Below are 23,223 nucleotides of genomic sequence, written 5' to 3'. Positions count from 1 at the left end.
ACCAACTTTTCTAAGGAATCTCCATACTGATTTCCATAACGGTTGCACCAGTCTACACTCCCACCAGCAGTGGAGAAGGGTTCCTTTTTCCCCACTGGCTGTCCTTATTTGTACTCAATGTCCCTTCCTTCACTGCCTACTCATATGTCAGTTCTCTAACACAAATTCTTCCCATTTCACCAAAATTGTTTTTCCCGGTTCACTAGTAACCTCCATATTGCTTAAGCCAAAGACATTTTTCAGGCTATTCCTTCCTTCTCGAAGCCTTCTTTTCTCTGGTATGCCATGACCCCACCCCAATCTGCTCTGCCTTCACATATAAATGTTCCGTAGAGATTGGGCCTGGGCTTGTCCTCTTCTCCTTTGTGCCGTACTACCTCCCCAGCATTATTTCCTGTCATTCTCCACATGGTTCACTATGTCCCAGGTGAGCTCATCTATTCCTGTGGTCTCATTCATTATGTACGTGCCAGCTACTCCTGTATTTCTATCCCCAGCCAAGGCCTTTCTCTCCGAAGTATTAGTCCTGTGTACCCAGTTGCCTCTTTTCACACTTTCTCCTGAATGTCTCAGGGGCACTTTAAACTTAGCATATCAGAAGTAGTTCATAACAGTTTCAATCAAACCTTTTCAACTCCATTATTCCCAGTGTTAGTGACTTAAGCCAGAAATGTTGGTCACATCCTTTACCTTTTTTTTTCTTCTTTACCTATATCCATCCTACCTTCACTTGCTTACCAAATCTCATCATTCTGCCTCTTAACTTTTTAGTTCTGCCTCTTCCAGTGTACCAAGCCACCATTATTCATGCCAGGACAAAGTAACATCCTAACCTGGATCCTTTCCTGTCCCTACCTCATGAAGCCATTGTTTATGAATGACACAGCTAGTCCAAAGTTTTAACTCAAAAATTTACTCTTTTCTCTTGCTCAGTCTTTTAATGGTTTCTTATTACTCATAAAGGGAAATTCACACTCACCATTGTTCTAAGTGCCTGTTATGATCTGGTCTCATACCCCCCCTCTCAGCATTATTTCCTGCCATTCTCTGAATGGCTCGCTATATCCCACTACTCAAGACTTCTTAAAATCCTTTTAAGATACCAGGGTGCTACTCTGCTTCAGAGCTGTAATGTCAGCTGAGTTTACTGCCTGGAAAGCACTTCCTGTCCCTTTCAGATCTCAACATAAATGTCACTTCTGTGTCTTTCCTGGCTCCTTTAGGCCCAGCTGTTTCAAAGCTGTTGTAGCACTTGGCATTTCACTAAGCTCAGAGCATTTAAGATAATAATTCACCATCTGTCTTAACTTGCTTCCAGCACTTAAAAGCCCTGAGGACACAGCAGGCTAGCACAGGATCTGACATATGTTAGGTACCTACCACACAGTTATTCACTGGGGTAAGGGAATGAGTGAAGGGAGAAGCTGAAGTACAGTGATAGAGAAACTGCTGTCTCTGTGCTTGACTCCACCTATTTAGTGATCTTAGTTTGGGTTACTGTCTTACTTTTCCTTATTGCTGAGACAAAATATCTGACACCTATAGTTGAAGGAATAAAGGTTTATTTAGCTCACAGTTTGTAGAGATTTCAGTCCATAGTTGACTGGTTCTAAGGCAGAAGGGCATTGCAGAAGAAAAACTGTTCATGGCAAGCAGAAGGCAGCAAAGTAGTGAAGTAGCAAAGCGACAATAGCAGCGCTATTTCTGTTCCTTATATTCTATCTCACACCCTTTAATCCCAGCATCACACATCCTAGATCCAGCCACCTCCAAAAAGCCCCACCTGTGACCACATAAGGCTTTGGAGCAACACCTAGATACAAGCCATCTCTCCTTCCTTTATAAGCCACAGACTATTCTCCATTGTTATATTTCTGCTTAACTATCCTTTCTCTATGCATTGAAAACTTGTAGAGGAACCTTCTATGTTAGAGATTAATTTTAAAATACTGTCTTTTAATACAATAAAAGTAGTCACAAGACAATGCCCTGGTACAATCTCTAAATATGTATGGACAAAGTAGAGATCTGAGGTACTTTTACTCTCTTCAAAAATAAACTTGCATGTGTTTTGTTTTAATTCCCACCTTCACTTGAAGCACCTCTCGGAAAGTCAATTTAATAACTTAAGCGTTTTGACAAATATGCTCAAAAGAATGTACTTTTTTAAGTTCATCAAATTTTGTACCTAGGAAACGAGCTGCCTGCAAATCAGTGAACGGCTCCCACAAGTATAAAGGGAACTCCAAAGATGTTAAACCTCCAGACCTCTGGATCCATCATGAGAGACTGGAGCTGAAACCCATTGACAAGTCTCCAGACCCAAACCCCATCATGACTGATACGCCCATTCCTCGAAACTCTCAAGACATCACACCGGTGGACAATTCCATGGACAGCAATATCCATCAAAGGCGGAACTCATACAGAGGTACCATTCATTCTCAGTGCGTTTGTTTCCCCTGATGTTGAAAGACTATTTTCATTTTTACTTTGTAAAGTTGCCTTATTATGATGATTCCTATAAATGGTTAGGTTTGAAGAAACGTATATTACAAGATTTGGTCATGTAACAAAGAATAGTTTACCTTTTACAGGGGAGAGATTCTGTGCCCGTAAGGAAATCTAAATCTTTTAAAAGTCTCATCAGGTTCACTAAAGTAGTTGAGTCACCAAGCACACGACTGTGTTGCATTCACTCCCTTCCATTGGATTCCAGCTATCAATGTGGTATTCGGGTCATTCTTACAAACACTGCACTAAACCTTAGCAGGTAGCACGGGGTTATCTACTCTTTCAGGTGGAATTCCCATGCTACTTCACTGCAGACATCCATAGTCCCTATTGCATCATTAGTGAGTCCTGGATCCCATCTAGGACTTTTTTACTGCTGAGGCTACTAGTGGTATATGGCACACACAACTAACTTCCATTTGATAAATAGGGCATGAATCAGAGGACAGCATGTCTACACTGGCTGGAAGGAGGGGGATGAGGCCAAAAATGATGATGCCCTTTGACTCTCAGCCACCCCAGCGTAAGTAAAAGTTTCTCTTTTTCTCCAGTGCTGTCCCGTCATGGTGGGGAAGAGGGTATGAATGATCTCTGCCTTTACTCAGTTCTAGCACAGAATATAATCTACTGAAGCTGTGATACCTTGAAGGAAAAAATACAAAATAGTTGATATATTTTGCAATAAATATTGTTCCTGAGACTATCACCTTGAAGTTCCAAGTAAATAAACTAAAATTCCAACTTTTGTAGTCTCCCTAGAATAGGAAAGTATTCTGTCCCCTGAAAGCATAATAGCTCCTCCACAGAGAGAAAGAAGGGGAAGTATCCCTGGAGACAGGCTGAGCTCAGGTATCCCAAGCATTCTTTAGGCTTCCCAACACAATCATTGTTGAAGAGCTCCTATGGAACTTTTATTATTAATTAGTAGATGTCATACTTTAGAATTAGCTTAGCATTTTGAATTTTGAAATTCATTTGACCCAAAGCCTCTTTTCCTTACACCCCCCGGTACAGGCAATCAAACCAGGACTGCTGTGCCATTTTTTTTTTTTTCTTTTAATATTATTTTAAGACAGGGTCTCTGAGTTGCCCAGACAGGGCTCAAACTTCTGATCTTCCTGCCTCAGCCTCTTACAGTGTAGGTGTGTGCCCCTGCACCTGGTTTTCATACCTCATTTTAATAAGCTTAAAAGTTGCTGAGCCTCCTTTAATCATAGTTGAAATTCAAAATAAGCGAAGTATCATGGTTAAAAATTAAATAGTAATGAATTGGTACAAACCAATTTTTTTTTTTTCAAATACTATATCCTCTTCTGGTCTCAGTTTTCAAGTTAAGAAGCCTTTCATACTGAAAGTTGAGGAAGTGACGTCACCGGCCATCTCTCTGCTAGCAGACAATGAAATTTAATAGCCATGGACGCCCTACACACACAGAGGTGCACTACAGCATTCTGCACTTGGGAAAGTTCTTCCCTCCCTCCCTTGTGCTAGAAACTGCAAGCATGCAGAGGTATATACACACCCACCCTGGGCACACAGCACACAAATATGGCAGGGATTAGATTGTAAAAAATCAGCTCTGGGGGCCAGCAAGATAGTTCAGTGGACTAAAGAGCCTGCTTAGGCAAGCTTAAGCAAGCACACAGACTGCGATTCAGCACCACATGCTATGCCAGCCTTGCCCCAGGGTGGGCTGAGCCAGCCACAGAGTCCAGCCAGCCACAGAGTCCAGGTGTAATGGTACACGCCTATAACTCCAGCGCTGGGGAGGCTGAAGACAAGAGGATCACTGTGAGTCTGAGCTGCATAGTGAAACCCTGTAACAACCAAATATATTTAAAAAATAAATAAATAAAAATCAGCTCTGAAAGAGAAAGACTCTATTCTGTAGGCTTACAGCATAGAACTCATAATGAATAATTTCTTTCTTTTTTTTTTTTTTTTTTTATTTTGTTTTTACCAGGGATCAAACTCAGGACCTACACTTGCCAGGCAAGCACTTAGTCCACTGAGCTATCTTCCCTGTCCATAATTTCTGCAAGAAGTAGTGTATGCTTAGGATCTATGATAGAAAGGCCTGGATTTGGACCTGTCTAAGGGAAAGCCGGGATTTTCTTTCTGTCCAAGTGTCCTTCTCAGTGTCCCCAGGTTTAAAAGCACAAAATTCCACCTGTTTTTTTCCTCACACGAGGATGGTATCTTGACTGCTTATTCTATTATGTATAAGGCCTCAATTCCTACCTGAACAGGCTTATTTTTAAAACTTAAATTAATAGTCTCTATTTCTAGGTTCCTTACTTTTAAATGTATTAAAGAAAAAATTTAACCCAGTTGACATCATTCTTTTTTTTCTTTTTCTTTTTTTTTTTTTTTGTGGAGGGTGGTTAAGGAGCATGCATTAATATCCAAATGTAATTTTTACCTCAACAACTAGGGGGATCAATAGGTTAAATTACAAGATTTAATTTAAGAATCCAAAATGAGGTTATAAAGCCAAGGACAGACAGACACACTTGTGGCCAGACACAGCTGTGGACTTTAGGTTTTGAGAATTTCTTTCCAAAATCCACATGACTACAAGTCTTTTTTCACAAGGTGGGCTACTGTGGGTTCTGAGTTCTGGGTTGAGGCGAGAGCCAAGCACTCACAATCCACCTACACTGGACTAAAAAAAGCCAAGGACTGGCCAAATAGCTCAGTGGACTAAAGCACCTGCTGAAATTGGGGTTCGATCCCCCCTCTTGCTGTGCTGGCCTCACCCCCCAGGCACACTGAGCCAGTGACTGAGACTGGGTGTGGTGGCTTTAGCCTCCCAAGCGCACCTGTAAAGCCAGCACTTGGGAGGCTGAAAATAGGAAGATCACTAGGAGTCCAGTCTGTGTAGTGAGACCCTATAGACCCTGTACTAAATGCATTAAAAATAATAAATAAAAATAAAGTTTAAAAAGCCGAGCAGTAGTACATAGGGCTTGCTGATATCAGGGTGAGGGCCCGTCCTCAGAGAGCTGTTGAGTTCGGCTTCAGCTAACAACTGCTCTTGCCTACTGTGGTCTAAATAGGTGCATTTATAGTTCACTTTTTATTATTTAGAAACTGGAAATGCCTTTAAAAAGAAAAAGAAATTATTCTGATGTTCTTTTGTGAAAGTCCAGTATACCTCACATACCTTCAGATTGCATTTTCTGGATCAAAATGAGGGAAGTTTTATTCCCTCTCCCCCAGCCAGAATTTTGGGAAAGGCCGGTTCTGAAGCATCTCATTTCTAAAAACTATGAGAACTATCTGCAACTAGCTTTTTTAAATTTTGAATTTATTCTCATGGATCTCCTGGCGCCTTCTGTTCCCAGAGAGCAACTCTGGAGGGAAAGTCAGCCCGTTTTGTTTCCCAGGCCTTGAACAAGGGAAGGACAGCCGGCTGTGCCATTTGCTTGTGTGAACATTGCCAGGACAGGAGACAGTGGAGAACAAATCCATCTATTTCATTGTCTGGGATTTCTGTTCACCAAATGGTTAAGGGCCCACAAAGATCTAGGTTCTTGGGTGGCAGAAGACATTTTGCCTGACTTCAAAGGGTTTAAGTGTTACCATAAAGTTAATGAAGTCCTTGGTTAGAGAGAAGAAAAAAGATTCCCTGTTTTCCTAGAATACTCTGCCTATTTGGTGAGAGAGAGGGAGTTTAGAGGTGATAATCTTAATTTTAAATATTGAATTTCTGCAACTGTTCTAAGAAAATTTTATTCTCAAATTGGCCTTTAATTTTTGGAGGCCAAAAATTACATCTTGGAGATTAAATATGGAGCCTCATTACAAGCCTTCATAGAAAGCTGTATGTAGACTCTCTGTGAAAATAAATGCAGTAAATTGAATCCATAGCCAGTCTGGGAAGAAAGAAGAAATTAAGAAAGATCTATTTATATTTAAAATGCTGGGACCGGGGAGATGGCTCAGTAGAATAAGCACTTCCCTGGCAAGGGCAAGGGTCTGAGTTCAATCCCCGGTTCTGTCTAAATAAATAAGTAAGTAAATGCTGGTGCATATTCCTGGAGAAATGGTGCCAGAGGCTTATAGTTCATGCTTTTAGAACTAGATTGGACCATCAAAGTTAATTTGATTTGCATTTCTTCTAAGATACAAAAACTGGTTAAACATTGCTCATATTTTAGTATCCATTACATGCCTCTTTCAGCAAATAGAAAAGGATGAATTAAGGTTCTACTCAAAGGAGAAGGAAAAGAGACTTTAGTGCCATCAGCAGGATCCCCCCAGAAAACATTCTCTAAGTTACTGTTTACTTAGAGATTTACATTTTTTATATATTCAAGTAGATATTTTTAATAAGTCATGTAACCCACATTTATAATAGAAAAATTAGAAAATATTGATAAAGCAAAATAAAAATAGTTTTTTAATCCTAATCACTCCTCCCTTAAAGCATTGCTTTTACTGTTAACATTTTAGTACCTACTCCTTGGGCTTTTTTTCTGTACTTATATAAATGCATACATAGGAGTGCATTCATTTGTTAAAACAATAGTAAAAGTTATTGGCTGATTGTCCAAATCCAGTTATCTGTGACAAAAAGTCAAGGGTGTGACTGGTTGTATGGGTGGTGGTAAGGGGTTGACTTAGCTCTTAAACTGTGATTTATGTGTGTGTGTACAAGCATGTTAAGCATTTCTCTGTCTTGTGTTCATCCACAGCTGTGATTAGTGCCCATCCCATCCATTCCCTCGATAACCCTCACCATCATTTCCACTCCAGCAGCCTCGCTTCTCCAGCTCGCAGCCATCTCTACCACCCGGGCAGCCCATGGCCCGTTGGCACATCCATGTCCCTTTCAGACAGGGCCAATTCCACAGGTGAGAGATGAGACTCAAGTCCAGATGGGAGAGCATTCCAAGAGTTGGCAAGCAGAAATGGGAAAGGACTTGGCCTACTTAGAATTTTTCAGTATTGTGTATTTATTGTGACATTTCTGTGATGGAGTCAGATCTGTTTATGAAATTTATCCCATTCTATTGTGCACATTTTAAGTGCTCAGTGGAGAGTTTTAGTGAAAACAGTAACAAATCTCATAAGCCTCTCTTATTCTATAAAACTTGCACCATAATTAGTCCTTTTTTTCCAACTTCTTTTTTTTAATTCTCCAGTTCGAAAGGAAACTCAAAAAAAAAAAAAAAAGAAAAAGAAAAAAGAAAGGAAACTCATTCTAGTTGGTTTTCAGATACAAGTAATTGCCTTTGCTTTGCAATCACCCTAACATTGAGAAAGTTCATGAGGCAGTGGGGCCATCCGCCACTCTGACAAACCTCAGGCTGCCCAGTGGATCATGAAGATTAGGAAGGGATGCCCACCTCTGAAAAATAGAAAATTAATAACCATTTGCATTGTACCTAAAGAAATACATTGCCAAATATGTTAGTTTGAAAATCATAAGAAACAGCAACATCAAGCAGTTTTAAGAAGGCAATAACAATGGACAGGAAACTGAATAAATACTATCATTCCACATTAATTACAAGTTAATTTTCATCTTTCAGTTATAAACTGCAAATCTAGTAGCTTCTTTTGTACCAGGAATGGAACTTATGACCTTGCTTTTGCCAGGCAGGCAGTATGCTGCTGAGCTATATCCCCAGCTAGTTTCTTAATATATACAACATACAATTTTACCATCATTTGAACTTGCCATAGTAATAGTTATAGAACTAAATTTTGATGATTCTGGAGAATAAGGAAATCCCAAGGGAACTCCATTTTAAAAGAATCTCAAAACCCCATGTCTAAAAGTTTGGAAATAAAAAATAAATAAAAGTTTGGATTGCCAGTAACATCCATCTCCCTCTTTAGTTTTCATCAATCATAAATATACCCAGAAGATTAAATGACGATCAAAGCTTTATGAGGAATACCTAAAATCTTAATGTTATCTACTCCCAAAGCTGTTGCCTAGTTTCAGGAATGTTGCTTGAACTTGTGTCTGAAGTCTGCCTTTGTATTATCTCCCTCAGAATCCAGGTTCAGGGTTCCTTTTTAAGGGAAAGATGGTCTCCGAATAGACAGTTACTCCAGCCAGCTGCCTCAAGAACCACAGTCCGCCTCCTAGACATAACCTCAGATAGAGCAGAGTTCTAGACAGCAGCCCTCCAGACTTGTTCTTGGAAAGGTTTTGTGTCCAACTATCCTGTTTCATTTTGAAGGCCAACAATCTGCCACAGTAGAATGTGGGTCTGCCTCAATGTATGCAAGTCTCCCAGTCAGATTAGCACCCTTCTCTGACTTCTCCTAGGCTAGGAAAGGTTTGGGTTCTAAAGAGGCATGGCACCAAGTGCTAGTACAGGTGTCTAGTGTTGGTGAAAGTTCTTTTCTGTATGGACTAATGCAGAGAGGAAAGAGGGAAAGCAATGATTTGTATATCCAAAGGAGTCCTTCCCTTAATGACCAGAGAGGATAAAAGAAGGTAAAAAATCTTTAGATTCGCTGAAGATTGATTTTAAAAGTATCTAGAACTGGTCTAGGTTTTCCTGCTGTTGTATTTTCCCAAGCCCTTGTGTCTATAGCTCAGTCCTGCCACAGCCCAAGATATGGGAGGTAGCCAGGCAGTCCCAATTCTGGGGGTATTTGCTGTGCCACCACCACTTGATAGAAGAAAATCACTTGCCTCTTGTCTAAACACTTGACCACTGTGAACTTTGAATATCTTAAATGTTTGAGAGGTGAGAGCCTCTTGCCCACATTGAAAGTTTAGTCACAGCCTAGTGTCTGAGTAGGCTAATGACACTACAGTGTCAGGGAGCAAAGCTCACAGAGAAGGTATCATGCCTGGTGCCTCCTGGAGTTGGATAAGGCAGCCCTGATTGGTGGTGACAGCAGCCAGGCCTCTGACCCAGACAGGCAACTCCATGGTCCTTTTTCACATTTCCTTCCACCTCCTAGTCTGCAGCCATACCACCGTGAATGCGCCCGATCTCGTCCTCCCACCTCCTAGTTAAAGGCAGTTAAGGCTGCCAGAGTAGGCCTCTGTGCTCAGAGCTGACCCACCACATCTGCCTGATGTGTTCAGGGCTTGAGCCCAGTCTCCTCTTTCCTCCACCCTGCTTCCTTCCTAACCAGCTCCCGCTCAGACCAGGGTCACATAGACAGTGACCAGCAGCAGCCTTACCACAGGGATGGCTGGCTTGAGCAAAAGGGTAAAAAGTGACCTAGCCCCAAAGGGTTGTTATAGCCAGACCCACTTAGAAGGGCATGTTGGTCTATCATTGCTGAGACCTATGGCTTTTAGGCTAAAGAGATAGCACTCATGACCAGGCTCCTCAGAACCCTAGGGAACAGGTTCATTGCTGTCTCACAAGGGAAGCAGGTGGGTTTCTGCAAATTGCTCATGAAGCATTGCTTCTAAGGCTGAGAACTCCATGAGTCTTTAGAAAAGCGCTTCAGGCTACCTGGTGCAACCTGTTGCATGCCCCTGTTCCAGGTTATGGTGGTCTGCTTGGCTCATGCTGTTAAAATCTTCCTCAGGGATTTTGTGCTGCTGCTTCCTTGCAGTGAGGGGACAGGCAGCGAAAAGCAGTGACCATGTGGAACCTGTGAGCCTAGGTGTGGGAGTCAGCACACAAGAATTCATATTCTGCCCTGCTGGTTCTATGTCCATGAATAACTTGCTTTCTTCCCTTGCCAAGACCTTCTGATTTACTCTCAGGAGTGAATGACCTGATGAATGTAAAACACTTAGCTGGTGCCTGGTGTAGGGTAAGCACTCAGTAATCTACAAAGAAAAGAACCTTTTCAGTTTTTCAGGTACTATACCAAACTTCATGTTTTATTTAGTCTTCAATGAATTATATGTTATTCTCCATCTTGTAGATAAAGAAATTAAGACTTCAGAGACTCAATGCCTTTGCCAAATTCACCCAGCTAATGTATGCAGACTGGTATGCAGGTGTGTCTGACTCTAGAGCCAGCGCTCTTCCTGCTCATCATGCTGCTTTCAGGACCACTCTGTCCCCTCTTCACAGGCTTGCAGTTACTACCAAGTTTTTCCTTCCCTTCTCCAGGCTCACCTCCATGTATTTCTTCTTCTGGGCCAAAATGCCTTTCATTTCACATGATCTTAGAGCTGTTTGCTCTGTGTGGTTCTCTCTTGCACTGTGAGGCTTTTGCTCTAGGAAAGCCAAGGCCAGTCAGTCCCCAGTGAGCATGCAGGACCTGTAGTGTTTGCCTCTCCTGCAGTGAGCCCCAGGCCTTCCCAGCAGAGCTAACTCTGTCAGCACACAGCCAGCCTTGGTGAGCAAACTTGACTGTCTATGAAAGGCCAGTCTCTAAGATTATCAGTCAATGAATAAAGTTTTTTTCTTATATATTTATTTAGACCTTAGTAGTCTTGGGAATCTTTGTATGTACTCCATAATAAGTAAAAAGAAAACTTTAAATCTGTGAAATTGTGACATTTACTGGTTAGGTGAAAAAATTAAAACAGCTAGTTGAGGAGAGGATTGTTTGGAATGCTTAGATTCGTCTGCTCCTGCCCATGGTTCTCTAGGAGTAGCACCAATCCCAGGTGCTTACTGGACTGGTTTAAGGAATCCCTAGAAGTTGCTAAAATTCTGCATATATTTAATGGTAACAGAAATGCTAACATTTATGCTTTATTGCTGTAGAATCTGTTCGAAATACCCCCAGCACTGACACCATGCCAGCCTCCTCTTCTCAAACATGCTGTACTGACCATCAGGATCCTGAAGGTGCTACCAGCTCCTCCTATTTGGCTAGTTCACAAGAGGAAGACTCAGGCCAGAGTCTTCCCACAGCCCATGTTCGCCCTTCTCACCCATTGAAGAGCTTTGCGGTGCCAGCAATCCCGCCCCCGGGACCCCCCAGCTATGATCCTGCGTTACCAAGCACACCGTTACTGTCCCAGCAAGGTGAGTGAGGACAGCATCATTGCTAGAGGGACCCTTTGGTTCAGGTGTGGGACAAAAGTCACAGCACTTCTTTGAAGAATAACAAAGCAAGTGTCCTCCACACTTTTCCAGCGGGTTAGAGTAGCAGTGTGTCACTGACCTGCACAGTAACTACATGGACTCTCCTCCTTTGGGACTGCGTACAAACCAGGAAGTCTTATTTTGGCAAGCAGGGACTGAGCTTTTGAATTTGTCCTTGGAGGTAAATGGAATGACGTGGGTGTGGGCAGCAGATACAGTCTGCCCAGCCCCTTGCAGTCACCTCACTGCATAAGATGCCTGACAGCTAGAGAAGAGTCCAGGAGGCCAGGACTTGAAACCAGAAGGAGGCTTGGACAGGCGAGGAGACCTGCAGGAGAAAAGTCACTTGGAACTGCTGACCATGATTTCTTTTTTCTCTACTCTTTGAAATCATTGTATAATCTGATATTCTTAAAAGCTACCAAGAACACGAAAGAACTTTTCTTCATATGGGTGATGTCCATCAGCATTTACCATATTAGAAATAAAACTCAGAAACTAAAAATACTTCATTAGGCTGGTATGGTATACACAACTATAATCCCAGCTGTCAGTAGGCTGAGGCAGGAGGATCACTGTGAGTTAGAGACCAGCTTGGGCTTTATAAGCAAGTTCAAGGCCAGCCTGCACTAACTACGTAATTGGACCCTGTCTTAAAAACAAAAATTTTTTCATTAGTTTATTTAAAAATAGCAGTAATATGTAATATAAGATAAATAGCATATTTTATGAAAAGTGACTTTTTCAAAAAAATATAGTGAGAAGATTGTTATCTTATATTTTCCAAATCTCTCTTAAGTCTGGCTTAATGGAAGACAGCTGGATTCTTCTCATGTCTGCTTCTGCATTCAGGCTGTTGCAATATGTTGTTTTGGTTAAAATACAAGAAGAAAATCTGGCCTCCCAGATACATAGTTGGCAAAAGGAAGCGTATTTTTATAACCTTTTGAGATATTTGTGGATATTCTTTTTGTTGTTGTTGTTACTATAGTAAAACTCAACGAGTTGTCATTTCCTAAAGCTTTATTGGTGGTTTGGCATCTGAAATCACTAAACTCCTCCTAGTCTGTTACAGTGCATCTTGCATTGTGAATGTATAACACTGAAATACACCATGCATTGGTCATTTGGAAAATACTGGTTTACTAATTTATGTAAGATCATCAATTATTGATACATTTGATTAGTCAGTGTCTAAAAACACATTCGTTAAAATCACCAAAGAATATAATTAGTAAGCTGTCAGACCTAGGATGTTCAAATTTTTCAGATTATGATTTTCAGTTAAAACCTGAATTCTATCGTTGACAGTAAACACTATTATTTTCCCTAATTGTAGGCTCATTCAGGTTTTAGAGAATGTCTGCAGGGCCCATTTCTTGGCCTTTGAAGTAAGTGTTCAATGACAAGAGCCACAGTTCAGTTCACACTCTGTCTGTCACTGGTCCCATCCTTTAAGATAGCATCATACTTGGTACATAGCAACAGTATTTTCTGAATTCTTTATATTTTGTCACATGTAGTATTTAAAGATTGAAATCAAAGGTCGAGCTGTAATGAATCAAAGAATTGTTATTAATTAAGAAGTCCTATGTGAAACTGGCAAGTTGTAACTGCAAGTGCCTCTCAGGTTGACACCTCTGCCTCAGTTTGCATTATGGCTCTACGCAGTCCTGCCTACTGTTGTGTTTGTACCTGTGGTATGGAGGTAGCAGATGCTTTCCTAGTGATAGTGTATAGAGAGTCTTGACTTCCCAGACATTCTGCAGGAGTCTGTGGATCACCACACTTCGCGAACCACTGAGCTGGCTTGTCAGCTTTCTGAAGCCAATGGACTATTTTCTCTACCTTCATGAACGCTATACTGCTACCTGCTTCCCTCTTGTTCCCATACCATTTCAGAATAGGATCCCTGAACGGGGCCTGTGTGCATCCTTTTCCCTGAGGCAACCACAGGACCCTGGGTACCTTCCTAGAGTCTAAGGTGGCAGCCTTCACAGCTGCCTAACATGCCCTTTCTGCCTCAGCTCTGAACCATCACATTCACTCAGTGAAGACAGCATCCATCGGGACTTTAGGAAGGAGCCGGCCTCCTATGCCAGTGGTTGTTCCCAGTGCCCCTGATGTGCAGGAGACCACAAGGATGCTGGAAGACTCCGAGAGTGTAAGTTCATGAGGCCATCAGGCCAGCTAAGATGTAGACATGTGTCCTGGAGCCTGGGAGCATATTCTGTTCATCCCCAGGCCTCAGCACCCAGAGGGTAAGACAGATTCAGCCATTGGTGTAATAGATGTGTTTTGAGCATGTCCTCTGAGCCAGAAACATTCTGAAGGATTTTCTCTTCTGCCAACTCTGATATGCCTTCATTTAGCTATCACATCAGCCCAGCTTCCTCTCGGTTCCTTCCCTTCTTTCTGGTCCTTTTTTCTTGCTTTGAACCATGTACATATTCTTTCATCCATTGGTGCTGCTCTGTATATTTTTCCAAGCAGGATGTTGGAGGAGAAGGTAATGGAGAGGTCACTCTATAAACAAACTCTCCTAGCCTCTCCCTGATCTTCTCTCAATTCCATAAATATGTCTGCCTCTGCATTTCTAGGTACTAGATTCCCTAAGAAGAAAGTTTAGGGCCAAAGTTACAAGGACATACTAACTCTCCTGACTGTGGCAGAGACCTAGAAGAGACAGGTGACCAGGCCTGTAGCTTGTGAGGTCCTTGTGACCTGGAGAGCGCTGGGAGAAAGGCATTTTGTATATCTGAGAATGACATCTCAGTACCTTTGGGAGCATCAACTACTTGAGGTTCCAACCCTCTCTGGGCTTTCCTGCCTACATAGCTTCACAGGTCATGTCTGGTAACAGTGTTGTTCTATTCACAGAGTTATGAACCAGATGAGCTGACCAAAGAGATGGCCCACCTGGAAGGACTAATGAAGGATCTAAATGCCATCACAACAGCATGACAGCCTTCACCAAGACACAGCTCCAAGCCTGAGTCTAGAAGTCTTGGAACTTAGCCTTGAAAGCAAGGAATTGTACAGATACGAGAGGACAGCACTTGAGAACACATGAGCCAGCAAACCAGCCAGCACCTCTGTGTGGCGCTGGCTCCAGGCACAGCCACTGCCTTCTCCTGGTCAGCCTGGAAGATGCCTGTGTTGAGGCAGCTTCCCTTTGCCTGCTGATACCCTGCGGGACTGGGCACCATGGGCCAAAATTCTGAGTCCAAGAAAGAGGCGAGAAGTACAACCTGCGTTTCACTTTTTGGTCAGGCTGTGTCTTCGTGCTGCGACTGCATCACCTTTATGGAGTATAGACATTGGCGTTTATGTACAATTTTATTTGTGTCCTATTTTATTTTACCTTAAAAAAAAAAAAAAAAAAAAAAAAAAAAACTTATTAAAAACCAAGGAAGTCCGTGGTGTTCTCACAAGTGGTTGACATTTGGCTGCTTGTTCCAGTTGCGTATGGAAAGTCATTGACAGTGTGGGTTGTTCCAGGGGTTGGCTTGTTTTTGGTTTTGTTTTTATGTTTTAGTTCTGAGATGTTGCATCCTCTACCAGCTGTTAATCCACCACATTGAGGGGGAGGAAATGTTGCATTGCTGTTTGTAAGCTTTTTTATTATTTTTTTATTATAATTATTAAAGGCCTGACTTTCTCCTCTCACTGTGAGATTACAGATCTATTTGAATGAAATGTAACATTGAAAAGACTTGTTTGTTGCTTTCTGTGCAGATTCAGTATTGGGGTGGGGGTTGGGGGCTGGGAAAAGGAAACCGAGGGGCTGCTGAGGTGCTGTGAATGTTTTAGTCGTACTTTCTTCCAGAAGCCTGCAGAGAATGGAAGCATCTTTATTGTCCTTTCCTGGCATGTCGATCTTATTGTCACTACATTGCAACTGGAGTTTCATTTGAATCTGGTTAAAAATTCTTCTGTGCAATAGGTGGGTTTGAAGATGTAGCCCCCACTGTCTTGGTCCTATCCTAATGGGTATCTGTGCCAAGGATCCTGTGGCTGTGTATCTAGTTGCAGGAGGATGCTGCGTAGAGCAGGAGCCTGGCTCTTCCCAGAAGTCAGAAAGCACACTGTTGCTGTTGGCAGTAGCTGCCTTTGGGGAGGTGGGAGGTTGAGGAAGGAGCTCTGTTTCCTTCTCTGGTGCCTGTCCTCCGCCAGGCTGGCTCTCACTTCCATGCTGCAGAGCCCATGAGAAAAAGCATCCAAAGGCTGAGGCAAGGCAAGAGCTGTAGCACCCAACAGGCTTCCCACATCTTTCTGTACATAGTTCTTCAAGTGACAGGATATAGGCAGCAGAGGGCCACCAGAGGCAGCTGCTCCTCCACGCCAGCAGTTTGGCTAAACCCCAGGTAGAATGAGGCAGCAAGAAGTTTGAGGTACAATGAGGGCTCGCCACACACAGAAGCTCTTACCTCTGCAGTGTTCTTGTGGTCTTTTTCTTGAAAAGGTAAGGAGCTAAGGTGTGTGATTGTTTTATTTTTAATATTAAGACAGTATATTGAAAAATACAAGACTGACCCTCAGGTGTCTTCTACTCAGGAGACAGTGTGGGGACAGTGAAAAGGTAAATGGGTCTGGGTTCTCAGCCAACAAGACTGCCAGTACCTCCAGAGGTGTCCCCATCCTCAAGCCCCTCCCCACCTAGGTTGCATAGGTCCCCCACAGGCCATGCGCAGGCCACCTGCCTTTGAACATGGGTCATTTCCCCCAACTCACATCTTATCACACTTTATTTTCAACAAGGTGAACTCTTACATTTCTGCTTTAGGGGACAACATAAAGTGCAGTGCTAGAACTACTGCCATGCCAGCTGTGTGCCTCTCGGTGCCAGGCAGGGTTCTAGAAAGCCAGCTTGTATCATCAGATCCTGAAAGGAACAGTTCAAGCGTCCTGGCCTTCAGGAGGGCTGGACTCCCCAGAAACTCTCTTTACCTTTTGCCCAAAGAACATGCTCAGTATTTAGGGCATTCTCTCCCTGACACTTCCGTTACCTCAGGGCCTTGGTACCTGTATACTGCCACAGAATTGGGGTGGGGTGGGGTGGGGGAGGGACCTATTTTTAAATGAAGTGTTCAAAGTTGGGGAGATTTTTTTAAAATTAAGAAAAAGGAAAGCTATTCTGTATTGCACCTTTTCACAGTTTAATACATTTTCTTACATTTTCCTGTGATTTTGAAACTAAACCGTTGTGTGTCTTGTCATGTCCTAGTTGAGCTGTTCAGCAGCTTCCTTCGGGTAGATGTGCAGCAAATGTGTCTGTTGCCGTGTTATCTGCTGGAGGGGCCCGGAGGACTGCTGGGACTGGGTTCTGTACACACTTGTTTGGCCTTTTCTGTAGTTGATGCTGTAAACTCTATGGCTTTTTAAAAAAAAAAAATCATGTTTTTATTTTGTATTGGAAATCCAATACACATTTTTAACCCAATCAAATTTCGGTCTGGTCAAATAGTTATTTTCCTTTGTCCTTAAAACAACTTTGGGGCCCTCTGTTTCCCATTCTCTAGCTGATCTCCCTTTTGCCCTCAAAACTAAGTCACTAGTTTTAGGTAGCCCAGGGAGGAGTGGCAGGAACCAGGGATCTGACTGTCTGCCAGCCCAAAGATGAGTTCTGCCACTGTCCATACTGAGACCATTGCTGCCCTTCAGGGTCTGAGAACCCAGAGGGATGGCAGGGCTCCAGCTCCAAAGTTCAGTCTGTGCCACAAGGCCTGCCCTTCCCACACCCGACCTGACACCCTCAGTGCCTGTCACTGGGCAGTATTCTCCAGGGAGCGGAGGCGTCTGCGAGGCTGCCTCACCTCCGGCTGCATTCAGCCTGTAAGGCTCCTGATGGTGGCCCAAACAGAGGAGCCGTGGCTGCCCTGAGCTCGTCCAGCACAGAGCTAGATGCAGACTGCAGTGTTCCTCTGGCCCTGTGGTCCATCTACCCTGCTGCCTGCCTCTTCCTCAGGAATCCCGGCTCCCATTGTTCCCATTAGCGGTGCCTTGTTGGCCTCAAGATGAAGTCTAAGGTCCCAGAGCTCCAAGTCTGTTGGTCTGCCCTGGCCTCCATATCTGGACTCCAGCCACCTGGTGCACCAAGTTCTCCAGCGCAAAAGCTCCCTGGGAGACGCTGTATCTGTACCCCAGCTACCCTCTCCACTGCCACTCTCCGCTGCCACCTGGTACACCAAGTTCTCCAGCGCAAAAGCTCCCTGGGAGACGCTGTATCCGTACCCCAGCTGCCCTCTCCACTGCCACTCTCCGCTGCCACCTGGTACACCAAGTTCTCCAGCACAAAAGCTCCCTGGGAGACGCTGTATCTGTACCCCAGCTACCCTGTCTGCTGCCACTGCAGTCATCCACGCTACTCCCTTGCATCCCTAGATGGAGCTCTTAGCGCATTTTCCAGTGATGGATCTGTGGAAGTCTTTTTTTCCAACTGGCTAAAGGCTCAGTGGGGACAAGCAAATTTCCTGAACACTTAATGCTGGAGATGGTTTTTGACAACAGCAGATGCTTGTCTCGGGTGAATGGACAAAGTCCCGAGGGCTGATGACAGCATAGTTAAGCCCTCCCATTCCCCCTCTTCACCTCTGCAGGGATCCCAGTCATTCCCCTTAAGGTTCTATGCCAGGTCCTCCACTTTGGTGGCTTGTGGCCCTTTGGCATTCCTGGGGTGAACTTGAAACACAGTAATGACTTACCTAAGAAATGGTGCTGATGGTGCAACTAACTTGGAATGGAAACTGCACGGATGTCCTCCCCGCTGTTTTGAAGATGAGCAACTTGGACAAGAAAGAAGCAACACCACCCCTTCCCCCCTGTGGGCCAGCCCCTGCCCAGCTCAGCCACCTTCCTACTGTGCATAGAAGCACCATCTGGGGAGGAGAGGAATGCACAAGTCACCAAAAGGGTCGTCCTGGGGGTGCGGGCAGGGCACTGACAAGCAGCCAAAGTGGGGCCACTCCAGACAAAAGGACTTCAGACAGCAGGTTCTCGACTCTCAGCCTTGGGATTCCAGTTACCAAAGTGGGGTGTAAGCAGTAGAAGGAAAATAGTATTTTGAGTTTTGCACAACACGTTATGTTGGGGAAAAATATTTATAATTACCTTTAAGCCTAATGGGTAATATCCTTGCCAAGTACCCTCTTACTCAACTAAGAATTTGATGGATTTAGGGAACAAAAAGGGAACTAGATCCAAGCTCAGAAACTTTATGGGGCACAATTTCTAAACCTGAGAGAAGAATATGGGATTTTCTGGGCCAACTGGGGATGGAAGATTCTGGCAGCCAGTATCATCAAGATGGTGAGAAAAAGTGAGAAAGCACCCAAGTGGAAACTGCTTGAGGTGTCCCAAAGAACTTTTTAAAATGAGGATAACCAAAAAAAAGAGGTCTGAGAGATGGTTTGTGTTTACATTTCTATAAAGTAGAACCTCGGGAACTCTCCAAATCTTATGTAACACTGTCATGAGCACTGCCCTCCATGAGCTCCAGGTCACTCCTCAAATGGAGAAAAGCCAGTGCAGTGGATGGTCCACGCACCTGCCATGGTGCAGCGATCCAGAAATGGAATTGGTTGCTGGAAGCAGAAGCTTGTGCTCAGAAATGACCAGAAGTAGCTACACCTGAGAAGCCTGAGAGCTCCAGGGGGCAGAGGAGAGGGTATGAAATCTTTCACAGGTCAAGAAATGGCTCCAGACAGCATTCTCCAGATTTGAAACGCCAGCTAGGTTTGAGTCATTGTTTTTACTTCCCACCCCTCCCATCACCCTATTCCGAGGGACCTGCCCCTCCTAGCACTCTAATCTCCTAGACGGGAAACCTGGGAGTCACACTAAGCTCTTCCCGCAACAACACAGCACCGCACTCCTCTCAGTAAACCCTGACTATCCTGAGGGTCTTCCTGGTGACCCCACGCCAGTCCTCCACATGCTGGCCAGACACCTCTTCTAACTCCAATCTGCTGTCTCCCTGCTGCTCGACATCAAGCAATAGCTCCATCACCTGCCCTACAGAGCAAAATTCAACTTGGCCCTGTTGGCCTCTTCTCTTTTACTTCCCACTGAATCTGCCCCTTCACCCCACATGGACCTAGCAACAGAAAGCAGTTCACTCTTATGTAATCAGAGTGTCGCCTTTGTACTATTTCCTGTGTCCCACATTTTGTCCCGATCCTCTTGCCTCACTACTTGCTTTCTCTGCTAGGAAATATCTATCTTTAGAGCCCTAGCCTAATCATCCATTCCCCTGATCATCCTTTTAGGGGCAGGGGGTTGAGACAGGATTTCGCTATGTACTCCACCTGGCCTTGAACTTACTGTGTAGCCCAGGTTGACCTCTAACTTGCGATCCTCCTGCTTCAGCCTCCCAAGTGCTGGGACTTCCCAGTAATGTCCCCATCCCAGCATCCCTGATCATTCTTGTTCATATTTCCATCTCCAATACACAGTGGCCTTCTTTTTTTTTTTTTTCAGATTACAAGTATTTATTGCAAGCACATTTTTTCCAACATTAAAAATAAAACATGTGACTAGGAACATTCAGAGAAGGGAAGCTGTCAAACCCATTCCCATGCCCCTCACACACAATGCATCATCCATGGACAAGACAGTTTGCAGCTTAAAATGAGGGACTCCTATGTACTACTTGGACAATGGGAAAAACAGGACAACAAATTCAGTCAACACTGTACAGAACTAAGCACATAAAACTGTACTACTTAATATATTTCTCCATGAACTTTTTGTGAAATTCAGATCGCAGTGTATCATTGACAAATCTCTTGTCTTTCTTCTGATCATCTACACCTTTTGCACAGTTCTTAAACACAACATCATCATCCCACCTTCTTTTAACTTTGAAGTTGGCCTGAGGCTGAGATGGGCCAGTGAGATTAAGGAGAGGGTTTCCACTATGAATGTTTTCCATACGAATCCTTTCTTCTTTAGCTTTTTGTTCTTGTTCCTTCCTGGCCTGCTCTTCAGCTCGTTCTTTTTTAATTTTTTCCAATTCTGCAAGAAGAGCTGCAGTATCATCATCATCACTCTCCTCTTCAAAGTCTTCATCTTCCTCGTCTGTCAAAGGGTCATCTGCATCAAGGTTGGCGGCAGGAATCTGGTCTAAGCGAGGCTTCTTGGACACCGAGGAGGAGGTTGTGTGTTCTCGGGTTGGACGATCTCTATTTTTTTCTCTCGCAGCAGCTCTCTCTCTCTCTTCCAATTCTCTCCTAAAGTCACGATTATGAACCTCTTCAGGGGCATCCTGAGTAGTCTGTCTATATTTTATCTTTGTATGTGACGGAAGGTCCCTACTTGAATATTGTTTTGATAGTTGGCTCAAATCACCTTCTCCTTTTCCTCTTCCACCTCTTGCAGGTTCAAAGGTTGGCCTGGCTGCAGTTGTCATTTTTTATGCGCAATCCCGCCGCCGCTCGCTTGGGCTCAAAGGCCGACCGGCTGCGCGAACGAGCAGACCACCGCCATCGCGTCGCCCCACAGTGGCCTTCTTAAAGAAAGAAACTATCCTTGTGCTTGGATTCTCCACCTGTGTGTGGTCTTCTTTAAGCGAACTTGCCATATGAGGAAGGTAAAATTTGAAATCAGGTAAATAAATACATGATGGCCTGGTGCTTAGGCCTTGAACAAGGCTGATATCTTCCTTGGAAGCATATCCTTAGGAAGGTGTAGCAAAGGAAGTAAGCTGCCCTGAGTCTGGCGTGATAGAAGGGACCTGCAAGGGGCAGGAGGTAGTGCTGAGCTGGGTCCAGTCAAGCTGATTTGGCAGGTCAGGTAACCATAACTTGGGGTCAGTTCTAGTGAATTAAGAATAAGGTGGGTTCTTTTCATAAACTCAAAGCTCAGGTCTTACTGAGAATTCTGGGTAGCTCTTGGCTTTTTTAAAGAGGAAAGAGGGATCCAGGATTTAGTTTTGAAAGCAAAATGATAGATCAGGTTCCCATAGACAGAGGTGCCTGGGAGTTGGCAGGGAACCCATTAATGAACACCCTTGGCTAACACAGAAGAGAAACTGGCTGGAACTGAAGCCCAAGGAATCGTGGCGTGGGCAGGTGGCATAAGAGAAGGAACACGGGGACCAGTCAGGAGGATCTTCCTGTCATTGTTTCCAGATACCCCTGCATGCCAGACACCGAGGATGTAAAATGAGTGAGGTGGTCTCTGGCTGTTATGCTCACAGGCTAGAGGAAAGCACAGACTTTTTTTTTTTAAATTTTGTTCATTTTAATGAGGAAAAAAAAGATAAAATAGCAATGAAACAGTTTCAAAACAGGTAAGGCACAGACCTTTAACAGAAAGAAACTTCCATCCTGTGTGCAAAGTGCTAAGAGACCCAAGTACAGTAATCTGGTGAAGGAGGCTTTTGCAACTTTTACTGGGGAGCCAGGAGCCACCGAACAGGTAACACTGAGAATGATGGTGAGTTTCCCTAAGAAAGGAAGCAGGCTTTCCTCCAGCACTGTTTGAATGAGATCTGAAAAGCAGAAAATTGCAACAGAAGTGCTTTTAAATGACTGGCTGCCCAGAAACTAAGGAAGCCCTAGTACCAGACTGGAAACTGACCGCAACACAGGGGTTGACTGAATTTCCCATTATGCCTTGCTTCCGCCGCATCCCACACTTTAGTATGTTACGCGCCCACCCATTTCTCTCACCTTGTGATTTCTCCTTGGACTCATTGCTTGTTTAGGTATGTGTTGGAGAAATTTTATATTTGTGAACCTTTCAAATTTTTGTTATTGAGGGTTTTTTATGTATTTTGTTTTGGGTGTTTTATTTTTTGTTTGGTTTTGTTTTGTTTTTGATCTTTTTGAGACAGGATATCGCTACGTATTTCAGGCTGACCTTGAACTCACTTTGTAGCCCAGGCTGGCCTCTCTCAGTGATCCTCATACCTCAGCTTTCTGAGTATTGTGATTACAGGTGTGTACCAGCATGCCCAACTGTTACTGCTGAAGACAAAGGACATTTCTAATGTCATTCTATTGTGGTCGAGGAATATACCTCATATGATTTTAATCTTTTTTAAATCTCCTGAGACTGATTTTATGACCTTACATTATGTTCTGTCTTAGAGAATTTCCCATGTACCTTTGAGAAGAATACATATTCTGTTGTTGGACAGAGCGTTCTGAAGAGGCCTATCCCATGTGGTCAGCTTGCATTTTTTCAAATCTTCCGATTTTTTGCTGATCTTTAGTCTAGCTGCCGTATCCATTACCGAATGTGGAGTCCGGAGCGTGCAACTATTACTGCTGAATTGTCTATTTTCCTTTTCTGTATGCCATATTTACTTCATGAATTTTGGGGCCTGCTGTTCTGTATATGAATTTTTGTAATTATTAAATCTTCCTCATGGATTAACCATTTTATCACTATAAAATATCCTTTGTCTTTAGCAATCATGTTTGTCCTAAAGTGTACTTTGCTGTTAGCTAGTCCTCTAGCTCTCTTTTGGCCATTGTTTTCATAGTATATCTTTTCATATCCTTTTACTTTCAATCTTTTTTCACCTTTGACTATATAAAAGATGCCCCTTGTAGGTAGTTTATAATTGGCTCCTGTTTTTTAATGCATTCTTCCAATTTCTGCCTTTAAATTGAGTGCTCAGTCTATTTACCATTAATATGATCACTGATTAAGTAACATTTATATTTGGTATTTTGCTATTTGTTTTCTCGACATCTTATTTTGTATCTTTCTATTATTT

At 43.4% G+C, this 23,223-nt stretch overlaps 1 protein-coding gene and 1 pseudogene across 2 annotated transcripts in view; one reads left to right on the top strand and one right to left on the bottom strand.

Annotated features, from left to right (window-relative positions):
• Neo1 (neogenin 1) overlaps positions 1-15,164 on the top strand; it is a 213,878-nt gene extending 198,714 nt beyond the window's left edge. The window contains exons 27-32 of the mRNA XM_023712423.1: positions 2,193-2,431; positions 2,945-3,037; positions 7,215-7,373; positions 11,172-11,435; positions 13,523-13,659; positions 14,376-15,164. Coding sequence (XP_023568191.1) covers positions 2,193-2,431; positions 2,945-3,037; positions 7,215-7,373; positions 11,172-11,435; positions 13,523-13,659; positions 14,376-14,459 — 976 coding nt within the window. The 3' untranslated portion in view covers positions 14,460-15,164. The remainder of the gene's footprint in view (positions 1-2,192; positions 2,432-2,944; positions 3,038-7,214; positions 7,374-11,171; positions 11,436-13,522; positions 13,660-14,375) is intronic.
• Positions 15,165-20,174: 5,010 nt separating this feature from the next.
• LOC101559647 lies at positions 20,175-20,984 on the bottom strand (annotated as a pseudogene). The gene has a single exon (XR_001117043.2). The product of XR_001117043.2 is annotated as a spliceosome-associated protein CWC15 homolog pseudogene (transcript).
• Between the last annotated feature and the right edge of the window lie 2,239 nt (positions 20,985-23,223).

Source organism: Octodon degus, unplaced genomic scaffold (assembly GCF_000260255.1).
Source record: "Octodon degus isolate 3935 unplaced genomic scaffold, OctDeg1.0 scaffold00026, whole genome shotgun sequence".
NCBI classification, from domain to species: domain Eukaryota; kingdom Metazoa; phylum Chordata; class Mammalia; order Rodentia; family Octodontidae; genus Octodon; species Octodon degus.
Note: the sequence above shows the minus strand (reverse complement) of the source record. Positions and strands in the feature narration are given on the sequence as shown.